The 15,418-nt window shown below is 36.0% G+C and overlaps 1 protein-coding gene across 5 annotated transcripts in view; it reads right to left on the bottom strand.

The window, feature by feature from the left end:
- SLC7A2 (solute carrier family 7 member 2) overlaps positions 1-15,418 on the bottom strand; it is a 58,012-nt gene that overhangs the window by 7,978 nt on the left and 34,616 nt on the right. For 4 of the 5 annotated variants that reach the window (XM_040596533.1, XM_040596518.1, XM_040596552.1 and 1 more), the window contains 8 exons: positions 14,021-14,411; positions 12,610-12,765; positions 9,639-9,804; positions 8,944-9,080; positions 8,042-8,264; positions 5,363-5,502; positions 1,452-1,554; positions 37-242 (listed from right to left, as the gene is read on the bottom strand). In XM_040596533.1, the coding sequence (XP_040452467.1) occupies positions 37-242; positions 1,452-1,554; positions 5,363-5,502; positions 8,042-8,264; positions 8,944-9,080; positions 9,639-9,804; positions 12,610-12,765; positions 14,021-14,411 (1,522 nt within the window). Of the gene's footprint in view, positions 1-36; positions 243-1,451; positions 1,555-4,819; positions 4,957-5,362; positions 5,503-8,041; positions 8,265-8,943; positions 9,081-9,638; positions 9,805-12,609; positions 12,766-14,020; positions 14,412-15,418 lie in introns of all 5 variants that reach the window. The other variant, XM_040596525.1, reaches the window with a different exon arrangement.

Genomic DNA, 15,418 nt, shown 5'->3' with positions numbered 1-15,418 from the left:
AATGCATTATATGAGTTTGCACAGTTGAATACTTACCTAAAAGACCCACTAAAAAGTTAACAGTAGTTGCAGTCTGCTCAGTGGGTAAACTGGATGGATTAATCAGGGCCTGAAGACTGAAGTGATTTTCTTGTATCATATTTATCTGTGATTCACTTACTGCAGATGCCTTTTCAGATGCAGCCAAAGCTGCTTTTTCTGGAGAATATTTTGGTTGCTCATAGATTAAACTGGGTTGGTACCTATGCATAGAACAAACAGGATAATAAAAAATTAAGCTTACTTTGGGATCTGAAGCAATATGACTCTACTGCAAAGAATTTAAATGCATTCCTACACAGTGAGAATTTCCAATTTATGACTGCACTGCAACAGCATATATAATTAATCCCTATCATATATAAACAAACAGTGGCAACTCACTTTTTTTGCTGGGTTTGTTTGGAGATTTTTGGGGGGCAGTTTTGTATAAGCTACATGAATGCGTCAGTGGGTCAGATAAATGACCAGTCTCGTACAAAAAGAAAGGACGACAGGGTCTGGTGATCAACGGCAGGGAAATGGCAGGGGAGCTTCTTTCTGACTTGCTTCCCATACTGTAAGAGGCCTCCTAACTGGCATAAAATGAAATTTTACATCTGCTTTGTTAGAATTTAAGCGTATTTTTAGAAATACATATGTTATGTAAGTCACTATGGGATAAAATAGTCTTCTCTTTTAAAGTGTAAATTACTGTAACAATGAACTTGAGCTGACTTCAAGATGTTGTACATTTAAAAGTTAATTACTTAGGCTTAAGTAATAAAGATTGACCTTTTTAAGTCAGTATGTATGAATACATAATAAGGTGAGCTGTAGCTACCAATGTATCAATATTATTCCATAGCTTTACAAACAGAACAGGTATCAGAATTTTACTGACAAGTATTTATAATCTCACTCATTGAGAGATAATATTTGCATTGTCTTTTAAGACAACCACATCCTGAAACACTTGTCTGGTCTTACATTTCTGAGTAGGGTAAAACAAAGAAATTATCTGAACTTGTCCACCCTGTGAACTATCTAGAACATCTATACCTTTCGCATGTAGCCCCCACAACGTAATGGGCCTGATGTACAGCATAGACTGTATTCTTCTCAAAATACTATTCACTGAATTTTGCACGCAAGCTTACATCTAGTACCTTTGAGACTAATGCTTAAACCAATACATCTGCTAGGAAATAAATGGTGTCTAGAGTTCACATGAAGCTTTGACTTGACTAACTGTTATACTGATATGACAATATATCATTGTTTTCTTTGGTGATCTTGGTAATCATCTATATACATACAGCTAATCTTAACCATTTACCTGTCTAGCAAAAAATGTACCCTGTAAATGTCACTTCTGTTTATATACTGATAACAGAAAATCAAACAGTAGAATACAAAGGTTTCTCACTCACCTAAGAATGAGGACACAGGTTGCCACAAGTGAATAAGCAAGAAGTGTACCAATAGACATCATGTCCACTAAAGCCTTTAGGTCAAACAGAAATGCCATAATAGCTAAAAAAGAGAAGAAAAGGAAATGCAAAATTTGTATGAGACTGACATAGGATCAAAGAATCATTTAGGTTGGAAAAGACCTGTAAGATCATTGAGTCCAACCATAATTGCTAAGATTAATATTAAGATATATTAAAACCTAAGATTTTAAAATGTCTGCAGTGTAACTTTAAATTGTTTTACTGACAGCAATATAAGTAAAATCATGGTAATCCTTAAAAACACGTCTTTGAAGTCACCACCAAGATTCCCAAACCTAATTCCCTACATTTGGGAATTTCATTTGTATAGATATGCACTGATGAGCCATACAGTCATGCTGCAGAATCAAGCAATTGATATTGGACTCATCTGGACATAAGTATTTGCCCACATGGCTTGCTGAATTTGGGCCACATTAAAATACATTTTTATAGAATAAGGTTCAGGTCCTGCAACAGAATCTGACCAAAGCTGAGGGTATGGATCTCACTGCAAAACTTAGCAAAAATGATCTGACCCAGCAAGTCAGCAGTATGCAAAATTCCTGCTGAGCTAAGAAAGAGGTCTATGTAAAGAGGACTTTCAGAGTAGTCTCAAATAAAAATAGTTTTGTGGGTGTTTTTAAATTCATTCTCTTACTAAAAAGAATTTAAGTTCAAGTGGCCTTCAAGAAAGACCAGTAAAGTCTCACAAGAATTAATATTCTTAAGATCACTGAAATTGGAGGCAGAAACTTCCATGATACTGAGAGCAGTTATAGCAGTCTTTGTGTTTATAAAAGCTAATACCACATTCTTTTGGAGATTCTGGAATGTCTTTTTTTTTCTATGCTGTTTGAACATAGAGATACATAGCTTATAAAGAAATTAGCACAAGCCATCACTAAATGAAAGGCTAATATTAATCGATTTGAAATATATGTTATTAAAGAACCTTTTATAATACTTGTATTTTATGAACATTATTGGGACGCAGAAAGAATTTAAACGTACTTAATCTTTTGAATCATCAGGAATCTCAACATCAAAAGAAATGAGTAAATGTAGCCTTTATACACTGTATGTATATGCACACACAATTTTTTCTATGTTCAGAAATACTTATATATAATATTCATGTTACGTGTTTGTTAATATATTTGCAGACAGGTGTATAAGTGCACAAACACACATTCTGCTGGTATTTGATCCTGAAGGAGAAAGCAAAATGTAATTTTCTGAAAACAAGACTGCTGTGTTACAGAAGCTTCATTTCATCTGTGATCTCCTTTTCCAATGAAGGAAGGAAGACCATCCTGTTTTCTTCAATGACAGTGGATGTTCCTAAATCCAAGTTGTCATTTACAGGTTAGATTCCTGAATACTTTGCATACTCAAAAGAGCATGGGTAAGCAAAGCTGAGGGAGAACAGAGCCTACTATAACCTCATGTACAGTAGCTATATTTAATTTTTAATCCTAGCTTCAAAAGGCTACTTTGTAGCCCAGAATATCTTTTACATTAGAACCAAACTGAAAAATGTCTCTAAGTTTCTGACTAAGAGGATAAAAGACATGGTATTGTTTTTTCACCTCCCTTAACTCTGCTCCAAGAAACAACAGGAGATCAATTTACAGTGAAACCTTGGACTGACACCAAACAATTTTGCTATGTGCAGGGTTTCACAATCGCGATTACCACCTGTGAAAAGGTAAGTCACAGTAGTAACGTGGCAATTGCCTCAGCTGTATTCTTGGCCTGATAACTTTAATTAAGGGGCCAAACATCTAATCTCCTTAATGTTTCTTAAAGCTACAAAACTATCCATGCTACCAATGAATAGAAAAGTCAGATAATACAAGCTGTTGCATACATCTGTAACTATTCTGGCAAAACTATTTATGACTACAAGTTACCAAATACGCATCTTTTTGAAAACTGGAGAAGAAGTAATTTCTTCTTCTCCAGCAGCAGACAAAGCTGTCTTCAGGTGAATTGTTGACACACCAGATCCCCCAAACTGTCTAAAAGCAGCACAAGCGATGGCTGCTGCATAGCTGTAGTCAGGGCTGTTTAACTCTATCAGTCAGTTTACCAGCTGGGTAATACAGTTTTCTTTCTCCTCGCCATTACTGTGATTTCCAATAAATTTGTTCATTTCATCCCACATAACTGCACTTTCAAATTGTTATAGGGGAATATGTCAATATCATAAACTCAAATAATAGAAAGTAAAAACAATGAAAGTAATTCTAAGCAATTTATTTGTACTGACCGAAGAAAAAGGAACTGATAATAATGCTTCATGTGGGAAGTATTCAGACAACGACTGTGCCTTCCCACATGTCAAGTGCATGGTGTCAGTAGTTCTAGTCTTGTGGCATCTGAGGATGACCCTGACTAAATAATATTTTTGTCTCAGTTCTGTACCTCTTACCTGATACCAATTTGAGCCAACGTTGCTAAATATTGTAAGGCATGTATTCTATATCTGAATTACTTTTAAGACTTATTTATTTGCCTCTGAGTTAAATACTTCTAGAGCTTCCAGCTTTCCTGGGTAATTTAAGACATTCCACTGAAATGACAATGAAATTTGGGCATAGCTACACGTACCTCTGCAAGAAGTATGGACAAAAGTGAAAAATTGTACGTTAAAAGTTTCTCTTTGTGAAACATTAAGAGTTGGAAACAGCTCCCAAAATGCTGTTTTGCTAAAATATGTGTGGGCATGTATGTGTATATGTATATGTGCATCCACACGTAACCTCGCCAACACACACACATACCCATCAACCGCAGTCTGGTAAGCCTACACAAAACCAGGATCATTTTCTTTAGAAGGAAATTTTAAAAAATCTCTATATTTTACTCAAACGTTGATCCTGCTTCAAATGTAGATTTTTTTTTCTCATGACTCATAATAAAAAACATGAAAGTTATTTTCCCCCGTTACAGATGTGATAAATATAAAGGTGTACATCAGACAAGGAAACCCTATAAAGTAGAGCATCAGTCTAAGGGACCCAGATTAAGTAACAAGCTTATTCACCATATAAGGGGCCAATATTAGAAATTAACAAACAAATAAAATAATTTTAAATTCTGTGATATTAAGGACATCACCACCACCATGATTGGCATGATCTGGAGTTCTCACACCCTTTGATTAACTCAGTAATTTTATTCCCATTGTACATGCAAGGGAAGTTAACAAGCAGCCCTTTTCAAAAATATGAAGTACCATGCACGTGCATAAGGTGTTTAAATCTCAGCTTTAAGTAACATGGGCTTTGAGAGCTTACCAGAGATGACCCCTGCTGTCAAGGTGGCAGAAACTGGTGCCTGCCTCTTACTCACTTTGGCAAGAAAACTAAAGAGTAAACCATCGCGTGCCATGGCAAACAGAATTCGGGGCAAAGGGAACATAGAGCCGAGAAGACTAGAACAGAAAAATGTATAGTTCAAATACAGGTTATTAAAAGCACAATGCTTTACTGGTAAACCCAACTACACAAAAAGAAAGCTTGGAAGAGTTAATGGGTTTAGGTATAGTTTTGGTATAGGCTCTGTATTGCTGCTCTTGGTTTTTTGTTTGGTTGACTGATGTTCTTGGTTTTGGGTTGATGTTTATTTTGAACCTAGGCTCTGAAAGCACTTGAGATTAACCAATAAATACAAAATCTGTGCAGAGAAAAGTTTTACTGGTAGCCTACTTTACCTGGCGACAATCAGATTGATCATTTCAGTCCAAAGCAAATCAAAGCTGCACAACAGTGGTTTATTTCCATATATGCAACGTGTTTAGCAGTGCACCTTTCTTTACATGGATCAGCTTTTAGTCTCACCTGCTACTGCACCGGACGATAGAGTAGCAACTAGTGGGGTCTTCGTTTTGGAACTGATTTGAGCTAGACATTTGAAAAGCAACCCATCCTTCGCCATAGCATAGATTACACGTGGCATTGGGAAAATGGATCCAAGAAGACTGAGTAAAAAGCAAACACATGCAACATGGCAAACACAGTTCATGCAGAGTTGTATCATGGACAAGATAAACAATGTTAATTAATGGCATGTATAGAAACAAAACTTATGATTGTAAGACAAAACCAGAAAGCCCATAGCCCAAGATAGTACAGATCAGACACAAATAGAAATTTCTTTTTCCTTGTAAAGTTGATTACTTTTTTTTTTTTTTTTAATTGATTAAGGTAATGGAATTGCTTCATCAGAGGGAATTCAGATTAGCAAAATAACTCTTGTCATCACTGTAGTTCTTGGGTATTAGTGGACCAGGAACATGTTCCAGGTCACACTAAGTATGCGATTAAGCTTTAGTATTCCTGGAGAAAGTCTGTCAGTCAGCAGCAGCAAATCAAAAAGCATTAGCAGCATCTCTTACACTCTATATTTCCATGTGAGGCTGCTGATTAACAGTAATTCAAAGTAAGCACCATACAGTTATACTTGGGCACATTACTTCTTTCCATTAAAGCACCTCTAGCCAAGTCTCATTAAGATTGGTTGGGGTTTTGTGTTTGGGTTTTTAAGAAGTAAAGCTAATTAATTTAGATTTGTTATTAGCAGAACACAGAAAGCTTTTAAACCGTTGATATCTCAAAGCTCTTTTTAAACATATTTCTTAAATTAAGTGGTTTCTTTCCCTCAAAGCAAAGTAATTGTAATTAAGAAACCCCAAAACACTGAAAAGACAAAAGGCAAAATCATAGCCAGTATAACCTCTGCAGCAAGCACACTAGTTTTTAACCAGGTGAATGGTTGCCTTTCTTACTTTAGAGAATCGACTATATCACTTACAGAAGGCACAGGTTTTACATACCACAGATGCTAAGTACCTCCAGTAATGCTCGTGAGACACAAGCGTTAAGGTTAGGCACACATGAGAGATGTTTCATTGCACATGAACTGATCTTGATGTATGAATGTCCCTTCCAAAAAAGAATGTTTCCTGAAGCAGGGTGACAATTGATTTTTCAAATAAGGATACTGTTAAAATCCACCGCTAAATTTTTTGCTGTTGTAGCTTTGTAAAATTCACTTATCCTACGCCTTTTTAAGTACATTGACACAAATAATGGAAATATTAACAAACATCTTTACCCTGGGGAAACAAGTTCATGACATAACAGACACAACTATATGGACCAAAGGCAATAATCCCAATTTTTTTCTTAATTATGCCTCTAAAATGAGGAATATGAAATAGTTTTTTTGTTCTAAACTGATATCTGTCAACAAACTGAAAGATTAACCTCTCCATATAAGTAAATATAATTCTTCAGAATACACTGGAAAAAGAGACTAACAGTTCAAATTTCTGAAAAAGTGTTTTACCACCTCAGTTAATTTTGTTTTCCAAAATTAGTTTCTTTAATCTAGTTTTTGCTTATATATCACTTGTACTATTTATCAATATAGAGGAAGCATTCATTAAAACCCTCCAAAATGAGGGGACCACAACAACTAGATAGAAAATAACTGTAATCCCAGAATGAACTGTGTAACTATGGCATTCTTTAGTCAGTCCTACAATTCTTTTAATGTCTTGCTGGAAGTATATTTTTTTTCTATCCTCTCCTACATCAAAATATTCCTTTCCTTCAAAACATTGTCCACAGGCAGCGTGCTCATCTTCATGCTAATGCTTAAAGGATCATCTCAGAGTACTGTTAGTATTAGTGCCTCAACTGGCATGTTGTTTTCCCTTCCACAAAGGCATCCAGTATTCTTACCACTAAGTTGATGTAAATGACTCCTTACCTACATAAGCTCACAGAGAATATTGGCATCAGCATTTTTCTATCCCTGAATTCAAGTACCAAGCCATTTTCTATTCTATGAAAGTGTTTGTACCACATTACAATTGGGATGTAACATATATGAACATATATGGACATATACCTTATACCCTCCCTGATCCTTTTAATCAACGTAACACGATAAGATTATATCCACAGTTTCACAAAGGGGAATAAATTATAATATTTTCACAGCTATAATCTACATCTCAAATACCCACACAGAAACCACAGGAAGGGATGATGTCAGAAGACAGACTGGCTACTGGAGGAAAACAGAGACAGGCAACGGAGATGAGGAGTGGAGTTAGTTAATCATCTCTTCAATTTTGCCTGCAAATACACAATGCCCATAAAACTGCTGAGTCATTGGGAGTGAAAAGCAAGAAAGGACAAAATGGGTGAGGTTTATTTTATCAGTTAATAATAACTTGCAGGTCATATGTCTGAAAATACATATTTTAATAAAAAATATTTTGGGTAATAAGCAAAAGAGGTAAAGTTCAATAACAGTACAGTTTAAAAAAGGAATTTAAATTGAATTACCTACTGTGATCAAGACCTGCTCAAGTCTAAAACATGCTTATAATACTTATGGATAATCCTTTGCATGAAGTAAGCCTTCAAAATTAACAAGAACATATGTTTAAATCATATATTATCCATCAGCTTTTCCCAATAAAATTAGTATTTCAGCGTCTTTACCTTGTAGACAAAGCACAGAGGGATCCCACTGCTACAACGTATTTTGCAGGACCCCATCCAACATATTCAAATGCTACTGGCAGAGGACTTTTCTCGTCTAGTAGATAGTATGGCATCATAAGTGTCAATGCAGCCGAAACCCCAAAATAGGCCATGAAGCAGACAAGCAGGGACACCACAATTCCTATGGGTATGGCTTTCTGAGGATTCTTGACCTCTTCTCCTGAAAAAAGGGGAAAAAAATGCCCCACCAAAACTTCTTACTCATTTCCACCTTCAGCTTTCAAAGATAACATCAAAGACAAATAATGTGTTAAACTAAGCTATGGGAATCATATGTGTTAATAGAAGTTTTAAAAATCTGTATAAAATGGGCTCGGTGACACAGAACAAAACTCAGTATTTTATTGCCAAGAACAGCATTTAAAAATAGAGGTAAACTAAAGGACATAAAACACATTCTATATTTAGACTACTCAAAGCCCATAATTTCTAGTTATTTACCTACAGTTTGGAAGTTCAATATACTCATTCCCTATCACCCGTATACAAGCCAGCCTTTAGGAGAGATACCTCATTTCAGAGAACTGTAAAAATGGCCAGGTGGTTAACATGACTTGGGCAGAAAAAAAATGTATACTAATCACCTCCCAGACTTAGAAAGCAACAATTAATTTCTTTAGAACAGAAATAAAGTAAGTAAAATCTCCTTCTTCCTCCCAGAAAGATAGTCCCATTCAGAAATGAACTCAGACTCATTCCACATGGACTGAAGGAGGTTTAGGAGAAAGCAGAAGAGCAGTTGACAGATTGTTATGCTGATCATGTGGGGTTTTTTTACAAAGAAAACATGTTACACATAAATAGTTATACATATATGCACACAGATATAAATACTATACCAGTTGTTGCAATGCAGTCAAATCCTACAAAAGCATAAAAACAGGTTGCAGCACCAGCCAATGTTCCTGTGAAACCATATGGCATAAAGCCACCACTCCCATACATACTTGTCACATTCTCATAGGACGAGCAATTCCTATAAAGAACAAAAATACAGCTGAAAAATTACTTTTTTTTTTATTATTGGTAGGACAAAAACATGCATCCTGCTCCCCTACCACTCTGGAAACACATTACAGTGCTCTTGTCAAGACAGTTCTGCTTTACAAAACTGCTAGAGAAGACATTTTTATGTCAAAACTTGTAATAAAGACAAAAATAACAGTAAATGGAATAATACCTGAATCAATTAACTATCATCTTACTTTGCAGTTTGTGGCAAAACTTGTTAAAACACTAACAGTGTAGGCAACTTTTGCTGTTGTACTCACATACTGCAGTTAATACATGGCTTAAGGATAAGAAGCCAGTAACCGCTCAAATGGTTACAAGACAATGGGATTGAAATAAGATGATTTTTAAAGGAAACTACAAACAAGAAAATAAACCCTCTATTTTTAAGGGAATAAAAAGTTTATCATTCCCAGCAACAGAGCTATTAATTGATATATTACCTGCAACACTACTAAAGCAAGTATAACAGAAAATTGCTTGGACTATGAGCAAGTAAATTGATTTTTTAAAAAAGCATTACTCTGTTACTGCAGTCAGGTTTATGAGATATTCTTCATTTATTTTCCAGTTGTCAGCATCTCCTTTCACAAAACCAGAAATCATAACGAAGAGGAGGACTAAGATGTTAATGGCAGTGAAAATTTTATTCACCCATGCAGATTCTTTTACTCCAAAAGATAAAAGACCTATAAAATAAAAATATTTTATAGATGTGAATGGTCCCTTAAACTAATAAAATGGCATTTTAAAGAAGATATACATGTAAGTACTGTGAATAATATTAAACCAACAGCAGTAGATTTTATACTTTTAAAAAGTGGTAGCGCAAATTTGCTAGACTTTTTGACAGCATGGCAATAGGCAAGTGTGTTGGAAACCACAAAACAGAAAACTTTTAAAATTTCATTCTTTAAGTATTTTGAGCAATTGTTACTTACTGCTTTCCTGAGGTTCCAATTCATATCTCTATTTTATGCAATGGAGCAAAAATAGGTACAAGAATTCTATGCTTAGTCACAACAGATTGGTAGAATCTGTTTCTTACAGAACACTCATTAGATTAATCAAATGAGAAAAATTATTGGATTAATAATGTAATCTGATCACTCTAAATTTTTCAGGGCATATCCGTCACAGTTAAGAGTACCATTTCCTAGCTTATCAAGAATTTATTTAAATTCATTCCTTTAAAAGAAATGCATGCCTCCTGTTCATAAACACTGATTCACAGAGATTCTAGAAAACAGTCGGATACAAAATACACATGCCTTAGGTTGCAGAGTAGTGCATTTAAACAATCTGAAAGTTTGTTGTTTGCCACAGGATCCTACTGTGCAGTTAGATTTATAACAACTGTAAGTGTACTAACAATTTAATGGAAAAGCAGGCAGTGAGCAGATCAGTGAAAATTAAATGCAATGGGAAAGCCTCCACAGGTTCTTTGCAGTGTTTCCACTAATATCACATACATGCTTTCCCTCATTATTCAGAGATTAAGTCTGAAAATTTTAAGCCTCTCAAAATAATGTCTTAAAAATTTCTGACTCTGCTAATGAGATATTTGCTATCTTATCATAATGTAAGAAGTTATGATATGAGCTGCTCAAGTTTTCTTCACCAATGGCATTTTTATTGGAAGTAGGTATATGCTTTCTTCAGCTCAGTTTTTCCCAAGAAGGCAATGTCTCGATCAGCCTAATGCAGTATGAAACATAGTTATACATTTTTTTAAGTCCTTTCTCTAGGGAAAAAATAATCCCCAAACTAGATTTATGTGTACGTTCCCTCCTGCTTAGCACATAACATTTTCTGTAAAACATCATCTGCTACTCCTATGATTCAGCTTTGTGCAGTTCAGAATCCAATTACTGTATCGTGCTCAGCCTACACAGCCCTGAGCCACCCCTCTGCCCCTCCTCTCAGCAGCAGCGAGTTCTACCCAGTCCATTCACTGGTGGCTTGGCTGCTTACCACAGACACCTGGAGAGGTGATTTGTGGCACAAGCACAAAAGAAGTGATGAAGGAATGATGGTGGGGATGAAAAGACAGGGCATCAATGAAAACTCAGGAGCAGCAGTGAACCCCAGGAGAAACGTAGTCTCTTCTGTCAAGAATCTCTACTTCTTATGTTAGGAAGCAGCAATGGCAATGGAGAAAACATAAAAGGTGGCAGCATCTGAACTAGCATTTTATACTTTGGTTTGTGGAGTTTCAGTGCTTTGCTTTTCAAAATGTTATTTTTTTCTCCTTCCTTTGGGAGAGGTGAAACAGAAAGGTCTGTTCCAGCTATGCACCAAATTCATTCCCATCTCTCCTGAAGACGTTAAAGAGTCTGAACTGGTACTATAGGCAACTCGTAGCCACAAACATGGCAGGATGCTGGACTAAACCTTGTCTAGTAAATTCCCTGATTTTCCTAAGTGTGGGAACTCATCTTTTCGTGTACAGAGACCTAATAAAAGCATCAGATGCACTGGTCGCTCATTCTAGCATTAAGAGTTGAACAGCAATGTTTCCTGAGTCCAACAAAGCCACCCAGAGTAAGGGAACGGCAGGTTATACCCATATAACTTAGTCTTACTTTCCAGAGAAGAAAAGCTCCTGCTTTTGTTTGATCTAAAGAGAGACTGAACGTGAAAAATATTTGAGACCTCAACTGAACACTGAAATCCTTCTAGTATTGGCTGAAAACAAACTATATACTTTAGAATACACTCGCTGCTTCCATCACTCCTGCTGGCAGTAAGAACGTTTCCTTGTGGAAAGCAATTGTTAAAATGCAAACATGCAAGTAAGTTGCAGTATTTTTGAGCTTTCTGATCCCTCAAAAAGTATACAGTAGGTGTCAAATTTTGTGATTTAAAAACATAATACATGAGTAAAGATGAAAAAGAAACAGAACTGAGTGGAGTAGACATGAAAGGTTTACTCGGGTTTTAAACTGGCCTGTTGGCTCATGCCACTACCTTGAAGTGCCCTTTAGCTCAAACCAGTTTTAGGCTAAATAACTCTTTTGAAGAGTTAAAAAGGGGAAAGTTATTTTATATGGAATAGGTTAACAATTTAGAGGCAAAAAACCCCTTACAAATACCCACTATGTGCACAATTTGTGATTTAAGGAGAGTATGTCACATCACCAAACTACAGAGTCAACCTTAAGGTCCCTCTGAAAGCATTTACCAGTGATAAAGGCATAAAACCCACACAGAAGTGTATGCTTTTCCTGCTACCATCAATCTATATTATGGGGTTTATTTAAAAAGTACTGACGAATAATTATTTCATGTCTCAGTTTCAACAAAAGAAGATGATACACATGAAAATTTGATTATACACATTTAATTCCCAGAGTCATTGTGTCAATATACAAATGCACATTTGAACTTCTTAAACATTATTAAGGTATTTCTGGTAAAACACAAACTACAATTTAACATTTTTGTCTGTAAAACATCACAACCAGCATATATGAAGCCATATATTGTCTCACCTGATAGAAGTAATATCAGGAATACAGCAAAGAAGTCAGGATACTCTGCTAGCCCAGAGTAATTAATTTTGAAGTAGCTTCTGAAGAAATGACCAATCTGTTTTCCAAGAAGTTCATCAAAGGTGCCACTCCAGGCTCTTGCTACACTTGATGTACCTTCATAAAATACATGCATGGTTAGGGGGTTGCATATGTACAGAGGGATACAGTTACTTCCACTGAAAAAAAGAGATAAAATTAAGCATGTTGTAACTTGCATTTAAAAAACAGAACTTGTGTTAAAACAGTGATTTTGTTTTGCTGACGAATTTTAATGTCTTATAATTTTTCTATATAGTTAAATGGTAGTTGTATTCTACAACTAAATATAAAAATTTGTACCTCATTTATTCCCAAAATATTGCAGACATTATTTCTTGATAATTTATGTCTGCTGTCATTCTGGAAGACACTTCTAAAGTTATCGTATGCATATGTTAAAGAATATAAAGCAATGTAAAGGAAGCAGTTTAAGAAAGCACATGAAGGAAAGTTTGTCCACCTGGAAGTAAAGCAAAAAATCACTGGCAAGATGTATATTGCTGGCGTTATTATTTAATACTAATACTCTCTTCTGGTGAAGAGTGCACATGGCCATGGCTAAATACAACCTTATTTTTACAGCTCTCCTATCATGAAATAGACTTCAGTACGATACTCGGGTGTATTGATTTCGTAGTGATCTGGGCAACAGTCCTGTAGTTAGGCATACATATACACTTAGGCATGCTTATAGGCAATAATGGATACTTGGAACATGTACCTCTGGAAAAAAACATTTTTGAATCGAAAAATGTTGTCACTGCTAAAGCACTGAAATAGTTATTTGAATATCTGCCATATAAGCATTGATTTTATTCAGATCTGGCCAACTTTGTATTTTATGGGGATTACCTGACAGGACATTAATGAATTAACATGAGGCTATAGTAACAAGTTAGTACTTCAACATCATGACTTTCTTGAAGTGAAATACCATAGTGATGGGGTCCCTGTAAATGTCCTTGCTGTGTAAATTCAGAAGAAAAAGTGCTTATTGATTTTACTGAAATTATTCTTGCTGACCATAGACAGCAATGAAATTCTATTTTTTCTTGTGCATCATCACTGAACTGTCTGATACAATTTTCATACAAGGTATGCACTTCATGCTGCTGAAGATACACTGTTTACAAAACTGCCTTGCAAAAAAACTGTTTGCAATGATGATGCACAAGAGGAAATAACCTAATCACATTACTTTGGTTCTTTCATCTTGGCAGGAGTAAAAAACAGCAGTAGCTAAGTATAGAGACAGACAGATGCAAATCTGTATCTTATATCCAAGATATATCCCAGAAACCCTTAGGACTGTGTTTGTTCATAAGCTTACCTATAACATACGATAAAATGAGATTCCAACCCGTGATAAAAGCCCACAGTTCGCCAACAGTTACATAAGTATACAAGTATGCAGAGCCAGTCTTGGGAACACGAGCACCAAACTCAGCGTAGCAGAGACCTGCCATCACAGATGCCAGCGCAGCAATGAGAAAAGAAACAACGATGCTAGGTCCAGAATCGGATTTGGCTACTTCTCCAGCAAGGACATAAACACCAGCACCAAGGGTACTTCCTACTCCCAAGGCTATAAGGTCCACTGTTGATAAGCATCGGCACAATTTGGAGTCCTCAAGACTTTCACCACTGACATTCTTCTTCCGCACCAGACACCGAACAAAGGACAAAGCTGGTCCACAGGGCAACATGGTGGATGTAGAGCTCTAAAATAAACGAAACAATTACAGTACATAAAAGGTAGCGTAGCCACTGGTGAAAAACAATGAAAAAATGTATTTGCATAAAGAACTTTGATCACACCTACTAATTAATGTATTTACACTCTTCTGTGGCATTAAATAAGCTGGCATGTGCTTTTTCCCCAGGAAAAAAAATAGGGATTCAGTATTCCTAATTTTAGGATTTAGGGAAAGATATCTATTATCTTTAGGTTCATTACACTGCTGCAAAAAAGAGGAAATTATTTCTATTTATCTCCTAATGGCCACTTCTTAACCATTTCTAAAACAAAAACAGAACAGATGCCTATTATCTCATGTATCATAAAGACTTTTAAGATAAGGATCGACACCAACATAAATAAGGATTTTTGAGATCTAAAACTCCAACACTAAGGCTATAAACAGCAAAAGCTTTAAAATATAACGTTCTGACAGAGCCAGTGCAATCTCCTTTCGCTTTCAAATACGTGGCTTTTGCTTTTAGAATTTGCTTCAGTAAAAACTGCTTGAAAGCAGATTAAAGTATTGTTTCTACTCCCTCTCACACCAATTGAGTTTCCCAGAACTAATTATCTTTACAACAAAGCTCACACAACTCTCTCTGAGAATCATCTAAAAAACCCTGACGGGATAACCATTCATCCCCTGCCAGCTGCCGTTCTTCAATATTCCGAGTGCACGTTGCAGTGTGGGGTGTGATCAGCTCTTGCACACCAGTTCAGATTTTGTGACCAGCTAGGTCCTAGAGGCCAGCAGGTGGGCAGCACTTCCCTGGCCTGGGATACAGGTGCCTGCTGGGAGGAACAGCAGTAAGCCTGCTTCCCAACTCAAAAAAATGATACCTGAGGGTCCAAAGCATTTGCTTGGGAGACAGTACATGGGCATACTGCAGAACATAACATCTCAAAGAGGCAGCATTAATGTACAAGTTCTGTCCATCTTTATGTATTTTTTTTAATTGTATTGTCGACGACTAAGAGTTTGTTAAA

The sequence above is a fragment of the Falco naumanni genome, chromosome 1 (assembly GCF_017639655.2).
Source record: "Falco naumanni isolate bFalNau1 chromosome 1, bFalNau1.pat, whole genome shotgun sequence".
Classification (NCBI taxonomy): Eukaryota; Metazoa; Chordata; class Aves; order Falconiformes; family Falconidae; genus Falco; species Falco naumanni.
The sequence above is the reverse complement of the archived record's forward strand: the minus strand, read 5'-3'. Positions and strand labels throughout refer to the sequence as shown.